This window comes from Mobula hypostoma, chromosome 5, assembly GCF_963921235.1.
Source record: "Mobula hypostoma chromosome 5, sMobHyp1.1, whole genome shotgun sequence".
Taxonomy (NCBI): domain Eukaryota; kingdom Metazoa; phylum Chordata; class Chondrichthyes; order Myliobatiformes; family Myliobatidae; genus Mobula; species Mobula hypostoma.
In genome coordinates this window covers 181,385,524-181,398,978 of record NC_086101.1, presented here as the reverse complement: position 1 = coordinate 181,398,978, position 13,455 = coordinate 181,385,524, and the positions used below count along the sequence as shown (strand labels likewise).

The 13,455-nt window shown below is 40.8% G+C and overlaps 1 protein-coding gene across 3 annotated transcripts in view; it reads right to left on the bottom strand.

The window, feature by feature from the left end:
- Positions 1 to 13,455, bottom strand: part of fbxo8 (F-box protein 8) — a 96,598-nt gene that overhangs the window by 22,060 nt on the left and 61,083 nt on the right. For all 3 annotated transcript variants that reach the window (XM_063047715.1, XM_063047714.1, XM_063047716.1), the window contains exon 2: positions 6,695 to 7,005. In XM_063047715.1, coding sequence (XP_062903785.1) covers positions 6,695 to 7,005 — 311 coding nt within the window. The remainder of the gene's footprint in view (positions 1 to 6,694; positions 7,006 to 13,455) is intronic.

Below are 13,455 nucleotides of genomic sequence, written 5' to 3'. Positions count from 1 at the left end.
CAGAAATTTTTTTAAGCTTATGATAGCTTGAAGCTGAACACGAATAAATTTCAGACTACTTGTATCACTCAGGAATATGGAGAAACAAGAAATTAACTTCTATTGGAAAAAATGTTTGACTGAAGAACAGTACTGGTACTTTGCAATAGTTCAACTAAGCTGAAAATATTTTCTTGATGATTTTCATTTGTACTCAGTGTCTGAGGCTTCTTGCTCGCATCCAACAATAATCAACCAGTATTCATGGATTCCAGTTGCCCTGATACAGTTTCTCCATGACCACAAAGTCCGAGTGAAACCTCTCACCATGCTTGTCACTGACAGTTGCCAACATCTGCAGGGAAGAAGTCCAAATGGGAATGCAGAAAAATAATCTTTAGTGACACGTTACACTTTATGGTTTTGTATGCTTGAAGCATGTTGTTAACCAGCTGCATGTAGTTTGGTGCTCTGCAGATGCCAAGAAAATTTTCAAAAACATCCTTGAATGCCTTCCATGTGATTTTCTATGGTCCCACTAGAAGTTCTTTGAATTGCCTGTCATTGATGAACTGTTTGATTTGTGGACCAACAAAAATGCCTTCCTTAATCTTGGCATCAGACATTCTAGGGTACATCCATCTCAGATATCAAAATCCTTCACCTTCTTTGTTCATTGCTTTCACAAAACTTTTCATAAGCCCCAATTTTACATGAAGAGGTGGCAAAAATATATCTTTGTTGGGTCTACAAATGGCTCAAGTGCCATACTTTTCTGCCCTGAAACCAACTGCTTCCAGAATGGCCAATCTTTTTTAACATAATGAGATTTTTTAGCATGCTGTCCCATTGGCAAATGACACAGTACTCTCTGCATCCGAGCTGCATTTCTAGTAGCAATCTTTCTAAAACCCGTCCTGCCATGCAGCATCTGACTTGCCTAAGCATGCCTGGATAAGATTAAAAAAAACTTCTCAGCTTACATTGTGGGCAACATTTTAATTAACTTGAATTATGAATTGAAATAACAAATACAAGCAATTTCAGAAAAATGATGCGTGATAGGGAAACTTCGTGGTGAGTTTCATGATCAGCCGCCCAAAATCCATAACGTACACCCAAAAGTATTCAGGAAGCAAATTCTTTGTTGTCCAGTGTTATGTACTGAAGTGAAAATTTAAGACAATTGATGATCTTTAAAGTATGTGTAAAACTTACTATATTGTAAACAAATTTCTTCATTTTTCATAAACAGACAAATTATTTCACAGTATTTTTAAGAAGTCAACAATTAAAATAAGAATGCCTCTTTGTTTGAATAGGCCTCTAATGTAAAGGAGAGTCTAGGTGTAGACTAGTTGACTATTTTGAAGAGGGCACACATCCTGTACAAAACAGTAATCTCAAGCTCCCAGTTGCATGCCATTTCTGCTCCCTGTCCTACTCCCTCACTGACCCACCTTGCCCTGGGTCTTCTCTACTGCCATGAGGCCAAACACAAACAAGAGTATCTCTTATTCTACTTGGGGAGCTGACAGCCAATGACACAAATGTTAATTTTCCAATTTCAAGTACATCCCAATACACCCCCAAAGTCAAATTAATTGTTATATGCAAAAGTACATGTACACACAGATGTAATGAAAAATTTGTAGCAGTATCACAGGCTCGAATTAGATCAAAAAGAAAATTGCAGTGCAAAGTGGTCGAAGTGTCATAGTGCTACCATACTGAGGTAGTGATTAGGGCTGTGTAGCTTAGTTCAAGAACCGAATTGTTTGAAGGGACGTTGTTCTTGAACCTGGTAGTGAGGTACTTGGAGCTTCTAGATGCCTGCCCTTCCTTAAGTTAACAATCAGCTCTTTAGTTAATATCCATCAGAAAATTATTCTTCAAGTCAAGTAAGCTATATCCCCGCAGTGTTCCTATCCTATTCCCGCCAGCCCACCTCTCCTCTTAGTTCATCTTTCCCATTCCTGTCTGACATAACTAGCTCATCAACTACCTACATGTCTACTTAAATTTCTTCTCCTTTGGTTAATTTTCCTATCTTCCTCCTCAACCTGGTTCCACCTGCCCACCATTCCACTCATCACCTACTAGCCTCTGTCTCAACTCTCCCTCTCATATCTGTAGACCAGCAATCTTTACTCTCCACTCCCAGTCCTCCAAATGTGACAATCTTCTGCTTGCACAGACACTGCTCGACACTTATATCTTACAGCAGTTTGTTTTTGCTCAAGGTTCTACCATCGGCAGTTTCTGGTGTCTCCACATGACAAATATTAATTGTGCCTCAAGGGACATGATGCAAATGTGTTTAATCTGTTGCACCTAAATCTGATTAGATAAGTAACATCTGTTGGGCTTGTGGCTACAATCCTCAAATCCCATTTTCTAACAATTTCTACAGCAACAGTAGCAATCTGGGAGATTTACACAGTACTTGATATAATACTAACAATTTAAACAATAGAAAATTACAGTACAATGGATAAATATCTGAATCCATATGAAAGACAGTGGACTAAAGCAGTATTTGTTATCTTATAAAGATGCTTAATTTCAAGTAGCTCCTTCAAATGGCTGGAATTGTTTAACTATTTTACAGGAATTTCAAAATTATAATTGTTATATCAATAATTCATTGAATAAAAAATTCTGGAGATTACAAAATGATCATTGGAGCATTAGTCATTAAACAGGGCACAAAAGTGCAGAATTTTTTTTTTTAAATGGAGTTGTAAGACTGCAGATTCTGGCAATCTGGAAGAACTCAACGAGTCAGGGAGCAACAATGGAGGGAGCGAGACAGTCAGTATTTCAGGTCAAGACTCTTCATGTGGACTGAAAGATAGACCATAAGACACCAGAGCAGAAGTAGGCCATTCAGCTTATTAAGTCTACTCCACCGTTCTGTCATGGCTGATTTATTATCCCTCTCAACACCATTTGCATGCCTTCTCCCCATAACCTCTGATGGCCCGACTAAACAAGAACCTACGTTTTAAATACACCCAATGACTTGGCCCCTCCACAGTCGTCTGTGGCAGTGAATTCCACAGATTCACCACCCACTGGCTGGAGAAATTGATCCTCAACTCTTTTCTGAAGGGATGTTCCTCTATTCTGAGGCTGTGCTTTCTGGTCCTAGACTCACCCATTAATGCCCCCTTGTTGTATTTTTGCATGAGGGGGAGGGAATTTGGGGGTCAATGTGCCTGTTCTATTTTTACGTGGGGAGGAGGGGGTTGATGATTGTGTTTCCGTTCTTTTCTTGGTTTCATGGCTACCTGGAGAAGAATAATTGCAGAGTTGTATACTTTGATAATAAATGAACCTTTGAACATTTAAAGAAAACATCCTCTCCACATCCACTGTACCTAGGCCTTTAAATATTCAGAAGTTTTACATGAAAACCTCCACTGATTCTTCTGAACTCCAGTAAACACAAGCCAAGAGCCATCAAATGCTCTTCAAATAGAACTCTTTGATTCCCAGAATCATTTTGTGAACCTCCTCTGGATTTTCTCCAATGCGAACACATCTTTTCTTGTGAATCTCCTCTGGACTTTCTCCAATGCCAGCACATATTTCTTGTGAATCTCTTCTGGATTTTCTCCAATGCCAGCACATCTTTTCTTGAACAAAGGGCGCTAAGCTGCTCACAATCCTCCAAGTGTGGTTTGACTAATGTCTTATAAAGCATCAGCATTGCATCCTCACTCTTATAATGAATGCTAACATTGTAGTTACCTTCCTTATCACTGACACAACCTGTTAGTTAACCTTTAGGGAATCCTGGAAAAAGACTCCCAAGCCCCTCTGCTCCTCTGATATTTGAATTTTCACCATGTTTAGAAAAATTGTCTATGCCTTTAATCTTTCTAGCAAAGGTTATGACCTTGCATATATTCTATTTGTCACATCTTTTCCCATTCTCCTAATCTGTCCAAGTCCTTTTGCAGACTCCCTGCTTCCTCAACACGATCTGCCCCTCCACCTATTTTCGTATCATCCATAAACTTGGGCACAAATCCTTCAATTCCGTCATCCAAGTCTCTGACGTATAATGAGAAAGGAAGTGGTCCCAACCCCTGTTGAACATCACTCATCACTGTCAGCCAACCAGAAAAGGTTTGCTTTATTCCAACTCTTTGCCTCCTGCCAGTCAGCCAAACTTCTATCCATGCTACTAACTTTCCTGGAAGACCACGAAATCTTATCTTGTTAAGCAGCATCATGTGCTGTACCTTGTCAAATGCATTCAGAAAATCCAAGTAAAACAACATCCACCGACTCCCCTTTAACACTCCCGCCTGCCATTTCCTCAGAGAACCCCAAAAGATTTGTCAGGCAAGATTTTTCCCTTAAGGAAACCATGCTGATTTTGGCCTATTTTATCCTCCAAGTACCCTGAAATCTCATCCTTAATAATGAACTCCAACATCTTCCCAACCACTGAAGTTAGGCTAAATGGCTTACAATTTCATTTTTCTGCCTCCCTCCCTTGTATCACATCGGTCATTTGAGAAGATAGCCAGTTTTAACAGTTAGAGGAAAGGGGAGGAACAAGAACTGACAGGTGAAAGATGGATCCAGATGAAGAAGGGCAATAGGCAAATAGGGGAAGAGGGAGTGGCAATGGTAATTGAAAGTGGGAAGTGATAGGTGGAAAGAGACAAAGGGCTGAAGATGATGGAATCAGATGAGAGCATGGAGTCACGGGAGGCAAGTGAGAATGATGGAGGGGGAGGTAGAAACAATGGGAGGAATGTCTGATGATGGACAGAGAAGGTGGAGGAGGGAGAAGAATGCCAAAGTGAACTACTGGAAGTTGGAGAATTCAACATTCATGCCATCGGGTTCTAAGTTACCCATGCAGAATAGGTGCTGTTCCTCAAGTCTGTGTTTAGCCTCACTTTGGCAATGGTGGTGTCCGAGGACGGACATGTCTGGGAAGTAATGGGGAGGGGAATTAAAATGGCTGGTAATGGGGAAGCCCAGATGATCGTGGTGGATGGAGCACAGACGTTCGATGAAGTGGATGCTCAGCCTGTATACAGTCTTGATCCAATCCCTTAATAATCTTATATGTTTCAATCAGATCCCCTCTCATCCTTCTAAATTCCAGTGTATACAAGTCCAGTCGCTCCAATCTTTCAATATATGACAGTCCCGCCATCCTGGGAATTAACCTCATGAACCTACGCTGCACTCCCTCAATAGCAAGAATGTCCTTCCTCAAATTGGGAGACCAAAACTGCACACAATACTCCAGGCGTGGTCTCAGCAGGGCCCTGTACAGCTGCAGAAGGACCTCTTTGCTCCTATACTCAACTCCCCTTGTTATGAAGGCCAACGTGCCATTAGCTTTCTTCATTGCCTGCTGTACCTGAATGCTTACTTTGTGACTGATGAACAAGGACACCTAGATCTCGTTGTTCTTCCCCTTTTCCTAATTTAACAACATTCAGATAGTAATCTGCCTTCCTGTTCTTGCCACGAAAGTGGATAACCGTACCCTCCAAATATCCGGACCTGCATCTCAGTTTTTTTTGCACTACCTTACTTTCCATTTTTATATTTTCTATTTATGATTTATAATTTAAATTTTTAATATTTACTATCGATTTGTAATCCAGGGAGCGGGAAGCGCAGAATCAAATATCGCTGTGATGATTGTACATTCCAGTATCAATTGTTTGGTGACAATAAAGTATGAAGTATTTATTCACATTAAACTGCAACTGCCATGCATCTGCCCACTCACCCAACCTGACCAAGTCACCCTGCATTCTCATAACAGCTTCCTCACATTTCACACTGCCATCCAACTTTGTGTCATCTGCAAATTTGCTAATGTTACTTTTAATCCCTTCATCTAAATCATTAATGTATATTGTAAATAGCTGCGGTCCCAGCACCAAGCCTTGCAGTACCCCACTAGTCACTCCCTGCCATTCTGAAAGGGACTCGTTAATCCCTACTCTTCGTTTCCTGTCTGCCAACCAATTTTCTATCCATGTCAGTACACTACCCCTAATACCATATGCTCCAATTTTGCCCACTAAGCTCCTATGTGGGACCTTATCAAAGGCTTTCTGCAAATCCAGGTAACACTACATCCACTGGCTCTCCCTTGTCCATTTTCATAGTTACATCCTCAAAAAATTCCAGCAGATTAGTCAAGCGTGATTTCCCCTTCGTAAATCCATGCTGACTCAGACCGATCCTGTTACTACTATCCAAATATGCAGCCATTTCATCTTTTATAATTGACTCCAGCATCTTCTCCACCACTGATGTCAGACTAACTGGTCTGTAATTCCGTGTTTTCTCTCTCCCTCCTTTCTTAAAAAGTGGGATAACATTAGCTACCCTCCAATCCATAGGAACTGATCCTGAATCTATAGAACATTGGAAAATGATTACCAATGCATCCACGATTTCTAGAGCCACCTCCTTAAGTACCCTGGAAAGCAGACCGTCAGGCCCTGGGGATTTATCAGCCTTCAGTCCCATCAGTCTATCCAACACCATTTTCTGCCTAATGTGAATTTCCTTCAGTTCCTCCGTTACCCTAGATCCTCTGGCCACTATTACATCTGGGAGATAGCTTTTGTCTTCTCTACTGAAGACAGATCCAAAGTGCCTGTTCAACTCGCCTGCCATTTCTTTGTTCCCCATAATAAATTCGCAGAATGGCACCTACCCTTGCCAGAGAACATCATCATTGGCCAAGTCCTGCCAGACACACGAAGCCAGGCAGAGGTCTGTTGCATTCAGATATGATAGAATAGTTAAGCTTAGCTCTGGGGGTAACAGTTCCAGATCTGGAAATCCGTGCTCTTCCTTTGATCTGCCAACTCTCAGCATGTGGTAGATGTCAATCCCAACCTGGGCATGTTTGCGATTTGCTGCAGCAAGCCTCCTGTCATGCTCTACAAGACAGTAGCCGTCCTCAGTGTATCGTTGGTGTTGCAGTTGCTGGTTTCTTGCAACCCTCCACAGCGCCTGCCCCATCTATGAAAATGAAACACAAACTGAGCAATGTTTGCAAAGAGCAGTCAATGAAAAAAAGGAAGTGCCTTAGCAGTAATAGGACATGGCAGGAAGTGGCAATTGGACAAGAGTCAAAGTGATTTAATGAAGATCAACAGTACCTTGTAAAAAGTATTCAGCTCCCAAACCTTGGTTCACATAAATGAGTATTACAACTAGGGATTTTGAACAATTTAACTGAGAATTTTTACTTGTGAATCACGTACTCCTTTTTTCACAGTGGAGCCCAAAAAACAAGGAAAATTGTAAAGCAGAATAAACTAAAAATTCAAAAATTTGAAATGTCAGCAGTTCAAAAAGTATTCATCTCCCTTTGCTCCATATTTAGTTGAACCACCTCTTGCAGCTAGTCTTTTTGGCTAATTCTCTATTAAGTTTGTACAAATGATGGAGCAAGATTTGCCCATTTCTCCTTGCAAAATTGCTTAAGCTGTGCCAGATTAGTTAGGGAGTGGCAGTGGACAGCAATCTTGAGGTCTTGCCAGAGATGTTTGAATTGAATTGACTTTATGACTTACACCCTTCATATACATGAGGAGTAAAAAGTCTTCACGTTATGTCTCCATGTAAATGTGTAATTTTTGGTAATTTATAATAACTAGTATGTACAACAGGACAGTAACAAGATGGTTAAATATGAATAGTGAATTATAACACAGAAATACAGTTGTGTCAGTGTGAATTAAGCAGTCTGATGGCCTGGTGGAAGAAGCTGTCCTGGAGCTTGTTTGTCCTGGCTTTTATGCTGCAGTACTGCTTCCTGGATGGTAGCAGCTGGAACAGTTTGAGGTCGGGGTGACTAGGGTACCCAATGATCCTTCAGCCCCTTTTTATACACCTGTCTTTGTAAATATTCTGAATAGTGGGAAGTTCACATCTACGAATGCACTGGGCTGTCCGCACCACTCTCTGCAGAGTCCTGCGATTGAGGGAAGTACAGTTCCCATACCAGGCAGTGATGCAGCCAGTCAGGATGCTCTCCATTGTGCCCCTGTAGAAAGTCCTTAGAAGTCTGGTATGGGCCCCCAAATCCTTCAACCGTCTGAGGTGAAAGAGGTGCTGTTGTGCCTTTTTCACCACACAGCCGCTATGTACCAACCACGTGAAATCCTCGGTGATGTTTATGCGGAGGAACTTAAAGCTGTTTACCCTCTCAACCTCAGATCCATAATAGACTGCACTGAGCTCTGAGGTATGTTCAGTGCATTTGAGATAGTCTTGTAGCCTTCCCCACGTTTGGGCATCTCCATTATCATTTCACTCACTTTACTTGAATGATTTTCTGTCTACATTTTAGTTTGGCCTGTTAAAAATTTACCATACTGTTGGACTTTACAGAGAGAGGGGCTATTTACACTTTGAAAACAGGTGATCTTCCAATTTTCTACATCAACAAGTTGGGTGAGTTGGTGAGGTAATACTGAAGAATGGCTAAACCTGAGGAAAGTTACGATTGTAATTACAAAGGGGATGAATGCTTTTTCATCCTCAACAATTTTGGTTTTGATTTTTAGTAAATTGTTGACAAGTTTTAAATTTTTTCCTTTTTATTTTTCATGATGCACAATGTTTTGTACATTGGCTCAAAAATCTTACTTCAGTATTTTAAATTTGGAAAATGAAACAGTAAAATGCAAAAATAGTTGTGGGGGGCTGAATACTTTTTCAAGGCATTGTACATTTTGCAATCATGAACATACAGTACAAAGTTTAACATTCTATTGATATTAATCTCAGAACACTAAATTATAATAGACTGTCAATTTAAGTTCAAAATATTAAAATTAAAAACAATCGTCCTCAGCCCCACTACCCTGTTTCTAGCACCTCCTCCACCAGCTGCCATCTGACAATCGCCAACGCATTCAACCTACTGGATATTTCATCACCTTCACCACCGTTTCCAACTGCCCACCAAACCATGGTTCCACTCATCGCCTTCCTTTCATATTAGACTCCATCACCCTCAGCCCTCTGCTGTTTCCACTTAGCATCTCCATTCTTTCCTCCTCCACCTGACCACTTGCATGCCAGCTCCTGCCTCACCCCTCCCTCTCACTTTGTTTTATACCGACCATTGTCCCTTGGCATACTATGATTAGCTCTGGTTACCTCATTATAGAAAAGGACGTGGAAGCTTTAGAGAGGGTACACAGAAGATTTACCAGAATGCTGCCTGGGTTAGAGAGCATGTCTTATGATGATAGGCTGGGTGAGCCAGGGCTTTTCCCATTGGAGTAAAGGAAGATGAGAGGTAACTTGAGAAGTGTACAAGACAAGAAGCATTAATAGACAGAACAGCCAGAGATTTCTTTCCAGGATGGAAACGGCTAATACGAAGGGGCAAAACTTTAAAATAGTTGGAGGAATGTATCGAGGGGGAGAATGTCAGAGGTATGTGTCTTCCTTCCCTCTATAGAGTTCCATGCGTGTGGAACACACTGTCAGGGATGGTGGAACAAGCACATATATTTGAGAGAAATTCAGAAAAGCACATGGCGGACAAGCAGCGTGTAAAATACAACAAATTGTACAAATACGAAAAAGAAAAATAATAAATAAATAAATATGCAAGCAATACATATTGAGAACATGAGATGAAGAGTCATTGAAAGTGAGCCCACAGTTCAATGATAGACCAAGTGAAGCTGAATGAAGTTATCCCCTGTGGTTCAAGAGGGAGGTAACTGTGGGGTAATAACTGTCCCTGAACCTGGTGGTGAGAGTCTTGAGGCTCCTGTACCTTCTTCTTGATGTTAGCAGCGAGGCAAGTGCATAACCTGGATGCTGGGGGTCCCTGATGATGGAATTATTTCATAGTTTGGATACTAAGGGTCTTGGCCACCAAGATTAACAGGATATGTACAAGTACAAGCAAAAATGAAGTCTTCCCCCTGCAGGCTGGAATTAAATACACCTTACAATGGAGTATTTCAGCTACATAATTCTCAACCTCCTTCGAGTAGTGTGAGCATTGGAAAGGGATGGAGAGAAATTAGTTTCACTGCCAATGTGTGTTTAATAGATATCTGCCAAAACATGTAATTGTAAACATCATTTATGACTTCAGATCAACCTGCAGACTCTGCAATAACTATGGCCCATGATGAAATGAACAGAACACAAATGGCTGGAGCAAACTCTCACCAACACCAATATGACAGTGATAGATAATCCACAAAATTTGTGATATTTGATTCACCATGCCACCATGTAATCACCTCTGCCTTTTGGAAAACTGCAAGATGGCATCTCTAACAAAAGTGATTTAAAAGTCACAAACCCACATTGACATTTGTGCTCTAACTAAAGATTTGACCTCATTTAAAACTAGCAGCATTACCTTCTATATCGTTAAGACTACGAGACAGCAGAATTAGACCATTTTGCCCATTGAGCCTGCTCTGCCTTTCGATCACGGTTGAATTTATTTTTTCTCTCAACCCATTCTCCAGCTTTCTCCCCATAACCTTACTAATCAAGAACCTATCAACCTCATTTGGGCAGCTTACAACCCGATGGCATGAACGCTGAATTCTATAACTCCTATAAATGACCGTTATTGTTTACAGCACAGAAGGCAGCCACTGGGCCTAACTTTTCTTTGCCATTGTTTGCAATTCACACAAGATCCCATCACATTTGTTAAAGTTTCATCTTAAACGCACCAGAGCTGCTCACTTCAACATCATGATAGAGCTTATTCTGATCACACTTTTTTTTTGAGTAAAGGAAGTACATTTATGTCCAAGACAACTACTCTACAACTGGAAGTATCTGGTTATACCTACTCGTTACTTTGCAGGTTCACTAACAATTCATCTCTAAGCCTCTTCTCAGCCTCTGAGTTAAAAAAAAATCTGCTAATTATTTACCGCTGTTTATAAACTCAGTTCTGGTACAAACACCTAGCATGTGCTGCCAGGAGTAGGGGGAATACACTCAGTGGCCAATTTATTAGGTACACCTGTGCACCTGCTTGTTAGTGCAAATATCTGATTAGCCAATCAAGTGTCAGCAACTCAATCTATAAAAGCATGCCGACATAGTCAAGAGGTTTAGTCGTTGTTCAAACCAAACATCAAAATAGGGAAGAAATGTGATCTAAGTGACTTTGATTGTTGGTGCTGGACTGGGTAGTTTGAGTATCTCAGAAACTTCTGATCTCCAATGTTTTTCATGCATAATAGTCTCCAGATTTTACAGAAAATGGAGCGAAAAACAAAACAAAAAAAAATTCAGTGAGCAGCAGCTGTGTAGGTGGAAATGCCTAGTTAATGAGAGAGGCCAGAGTGGTTCAAGCTAACAGGAAGGCAACTGTAACTCAAATAACTACATTTTACAACAATGGTGTGCAGAAGAGCATCTCTGCATGTAGAACAAGTCGAACCTTGAAGTGGATGGGCTAGAGCAGCAGAAGACCAAACTGGGTTCTACTCCTGTATCTAATAAAATGGCCACTGAATGTAGTGCATGACACTCAAAAAGGTAACACTTCAGGCCTACAAGGGCAAAGCAGTGGAACAAGCAGAACGGCTCTTGCTCTTATACAGAATTGGCAGACAACTTCTTGACAGCAAATAGCTTCTTACTGTGCCCAACTCTTGATTTTTGTCATGTGGAGACGAAAAGAATGGTTAAACTAAGGTTCAATGTGATCCTTAATGGAATAACCTCTTCAAAATTTGAACTGTGATGGCATCAATAATTTCGAATCCTGCCCTTGCATTTGATTAAGGGAATTAAAGGGTTAATGTTTGGGGGAACATTTGAAAGTTTTAGGCTTGCACTCGCTGGAGTTTAGAAGAATGGGGGGCTGGGGGTAAGATCTTACAGAAACCTATTGAATACTGAAAAGGATAGATAGAAAGTGGACGTGGAGGGGATGTTTCCTATAGTGGGTGAGTCTAGGACCAGAGGGTACAGCCTCAGGCGAGGAGGCATTTCTTCAGCTGGAGGGTGGTAAGTCTGGAATTCATTGACACAGAAGGCAGTCGAGGCCAAGTCACTGGGTATATTTTAAATGGAGATTGATAATCTTTTGATTAGTCAGGCTGTCAAATGTTACAAAGTGAAAGTAGGAAAATGGAGTGGGGGGTGGGAAGGATAATAAATCAGCCATGATGGAACAGTGGAGCAGACTTGATGGGCCAAATGGCCCAATTCTGCTCCTATGTCTAATGGTCTTATATTGATACAAAATTTAAAAATCTTGCACTATGGATTTTTATGCTGGTAATGACAACTAATTGTGCAAGGAAGCACAACACCATAAGGTCAGGGTTAATTCCATTGCAAACGCAAGTACAGCATTAATGAACTACTAAAAATATTAAACGAGGAACAGTTTGCTGGGGTTTTACCAAGGACTCCAGCAGCTTAATGTTAATAAGAACAAATAACAATGTTGGGTAGTCACAATGAATTACTTCTTCCAGCTTTACTTTGCGATCTGAAACACCAAGTTTATTAGGGCAGCAGCTCACAGCTACTGCACTGTTGCTCACTGTTTATAGTTTAGTGGCCCACAATACGTCACAGAGGATCGGCTAATAAATGATAACTTCACGTTACAAATTAGCAATTTTCTCCGAACAAGATACATTCTGTTACTAACCACTAATATTTCCATAAACACAAGGGGGATGTATTACACTTAAACAGTGGAAAAGCTCTCAACACTAATCCATCATTCTGGGCTCCTAGTAATTTGAAAGAGAGAGTTCAAAGTTTATAGAAATAACTATACTGGCTTGTGATGGTGTCAAGGCTAAAAGCCAAAATAACACTCTGAGATCGATGAATAGCTACTTGGGCAGAACATAAATTAGAGCATGCAGCAGTTCATAGTTATAAAAATATAAAGGAATGAAAAACAATGTAAAATCACCATTAAATCCATACAATAAACATTTCAGGTTATATGGATTGCCACCTTTACTTAGTTGATATATAGGCCATGAAATCTGTGTTAGGCAAGTATGGCTGAACAAACTCCAGTATTGTTTGGTAGTGTTCACAGTACCAGTAATTGAAGTGTATCTGAGAGTTTGATTTTGGCTAGAATTAACTCCTGCCTGAGAAAAGATCAGGACCAGCTGCAATTTGCCTATCTCCAGAACAGGTCAACAGCAGATGCAATCTCGCTGGTTCTCCACTCTGCTTTAGAGCACCAAGTCAACAGCAAAATATATCAAGCTGCTGTTCACTGATTACAGCTCAGCATTCTATAAGACCATAAGACAAAGGAGCAGAAGTCGGCCATTCGGCCCATTGAGTCTGCTCAGCCATTCTATCGTGAGCTGATCCATTCTCCCATTTAGTCTCATTCCCCCGCCTTCTCACCATAACCTTTGATGCCCTGGCTACTCAGATACCTATCAATCTCTGCCTCAAATACACCCAATGACT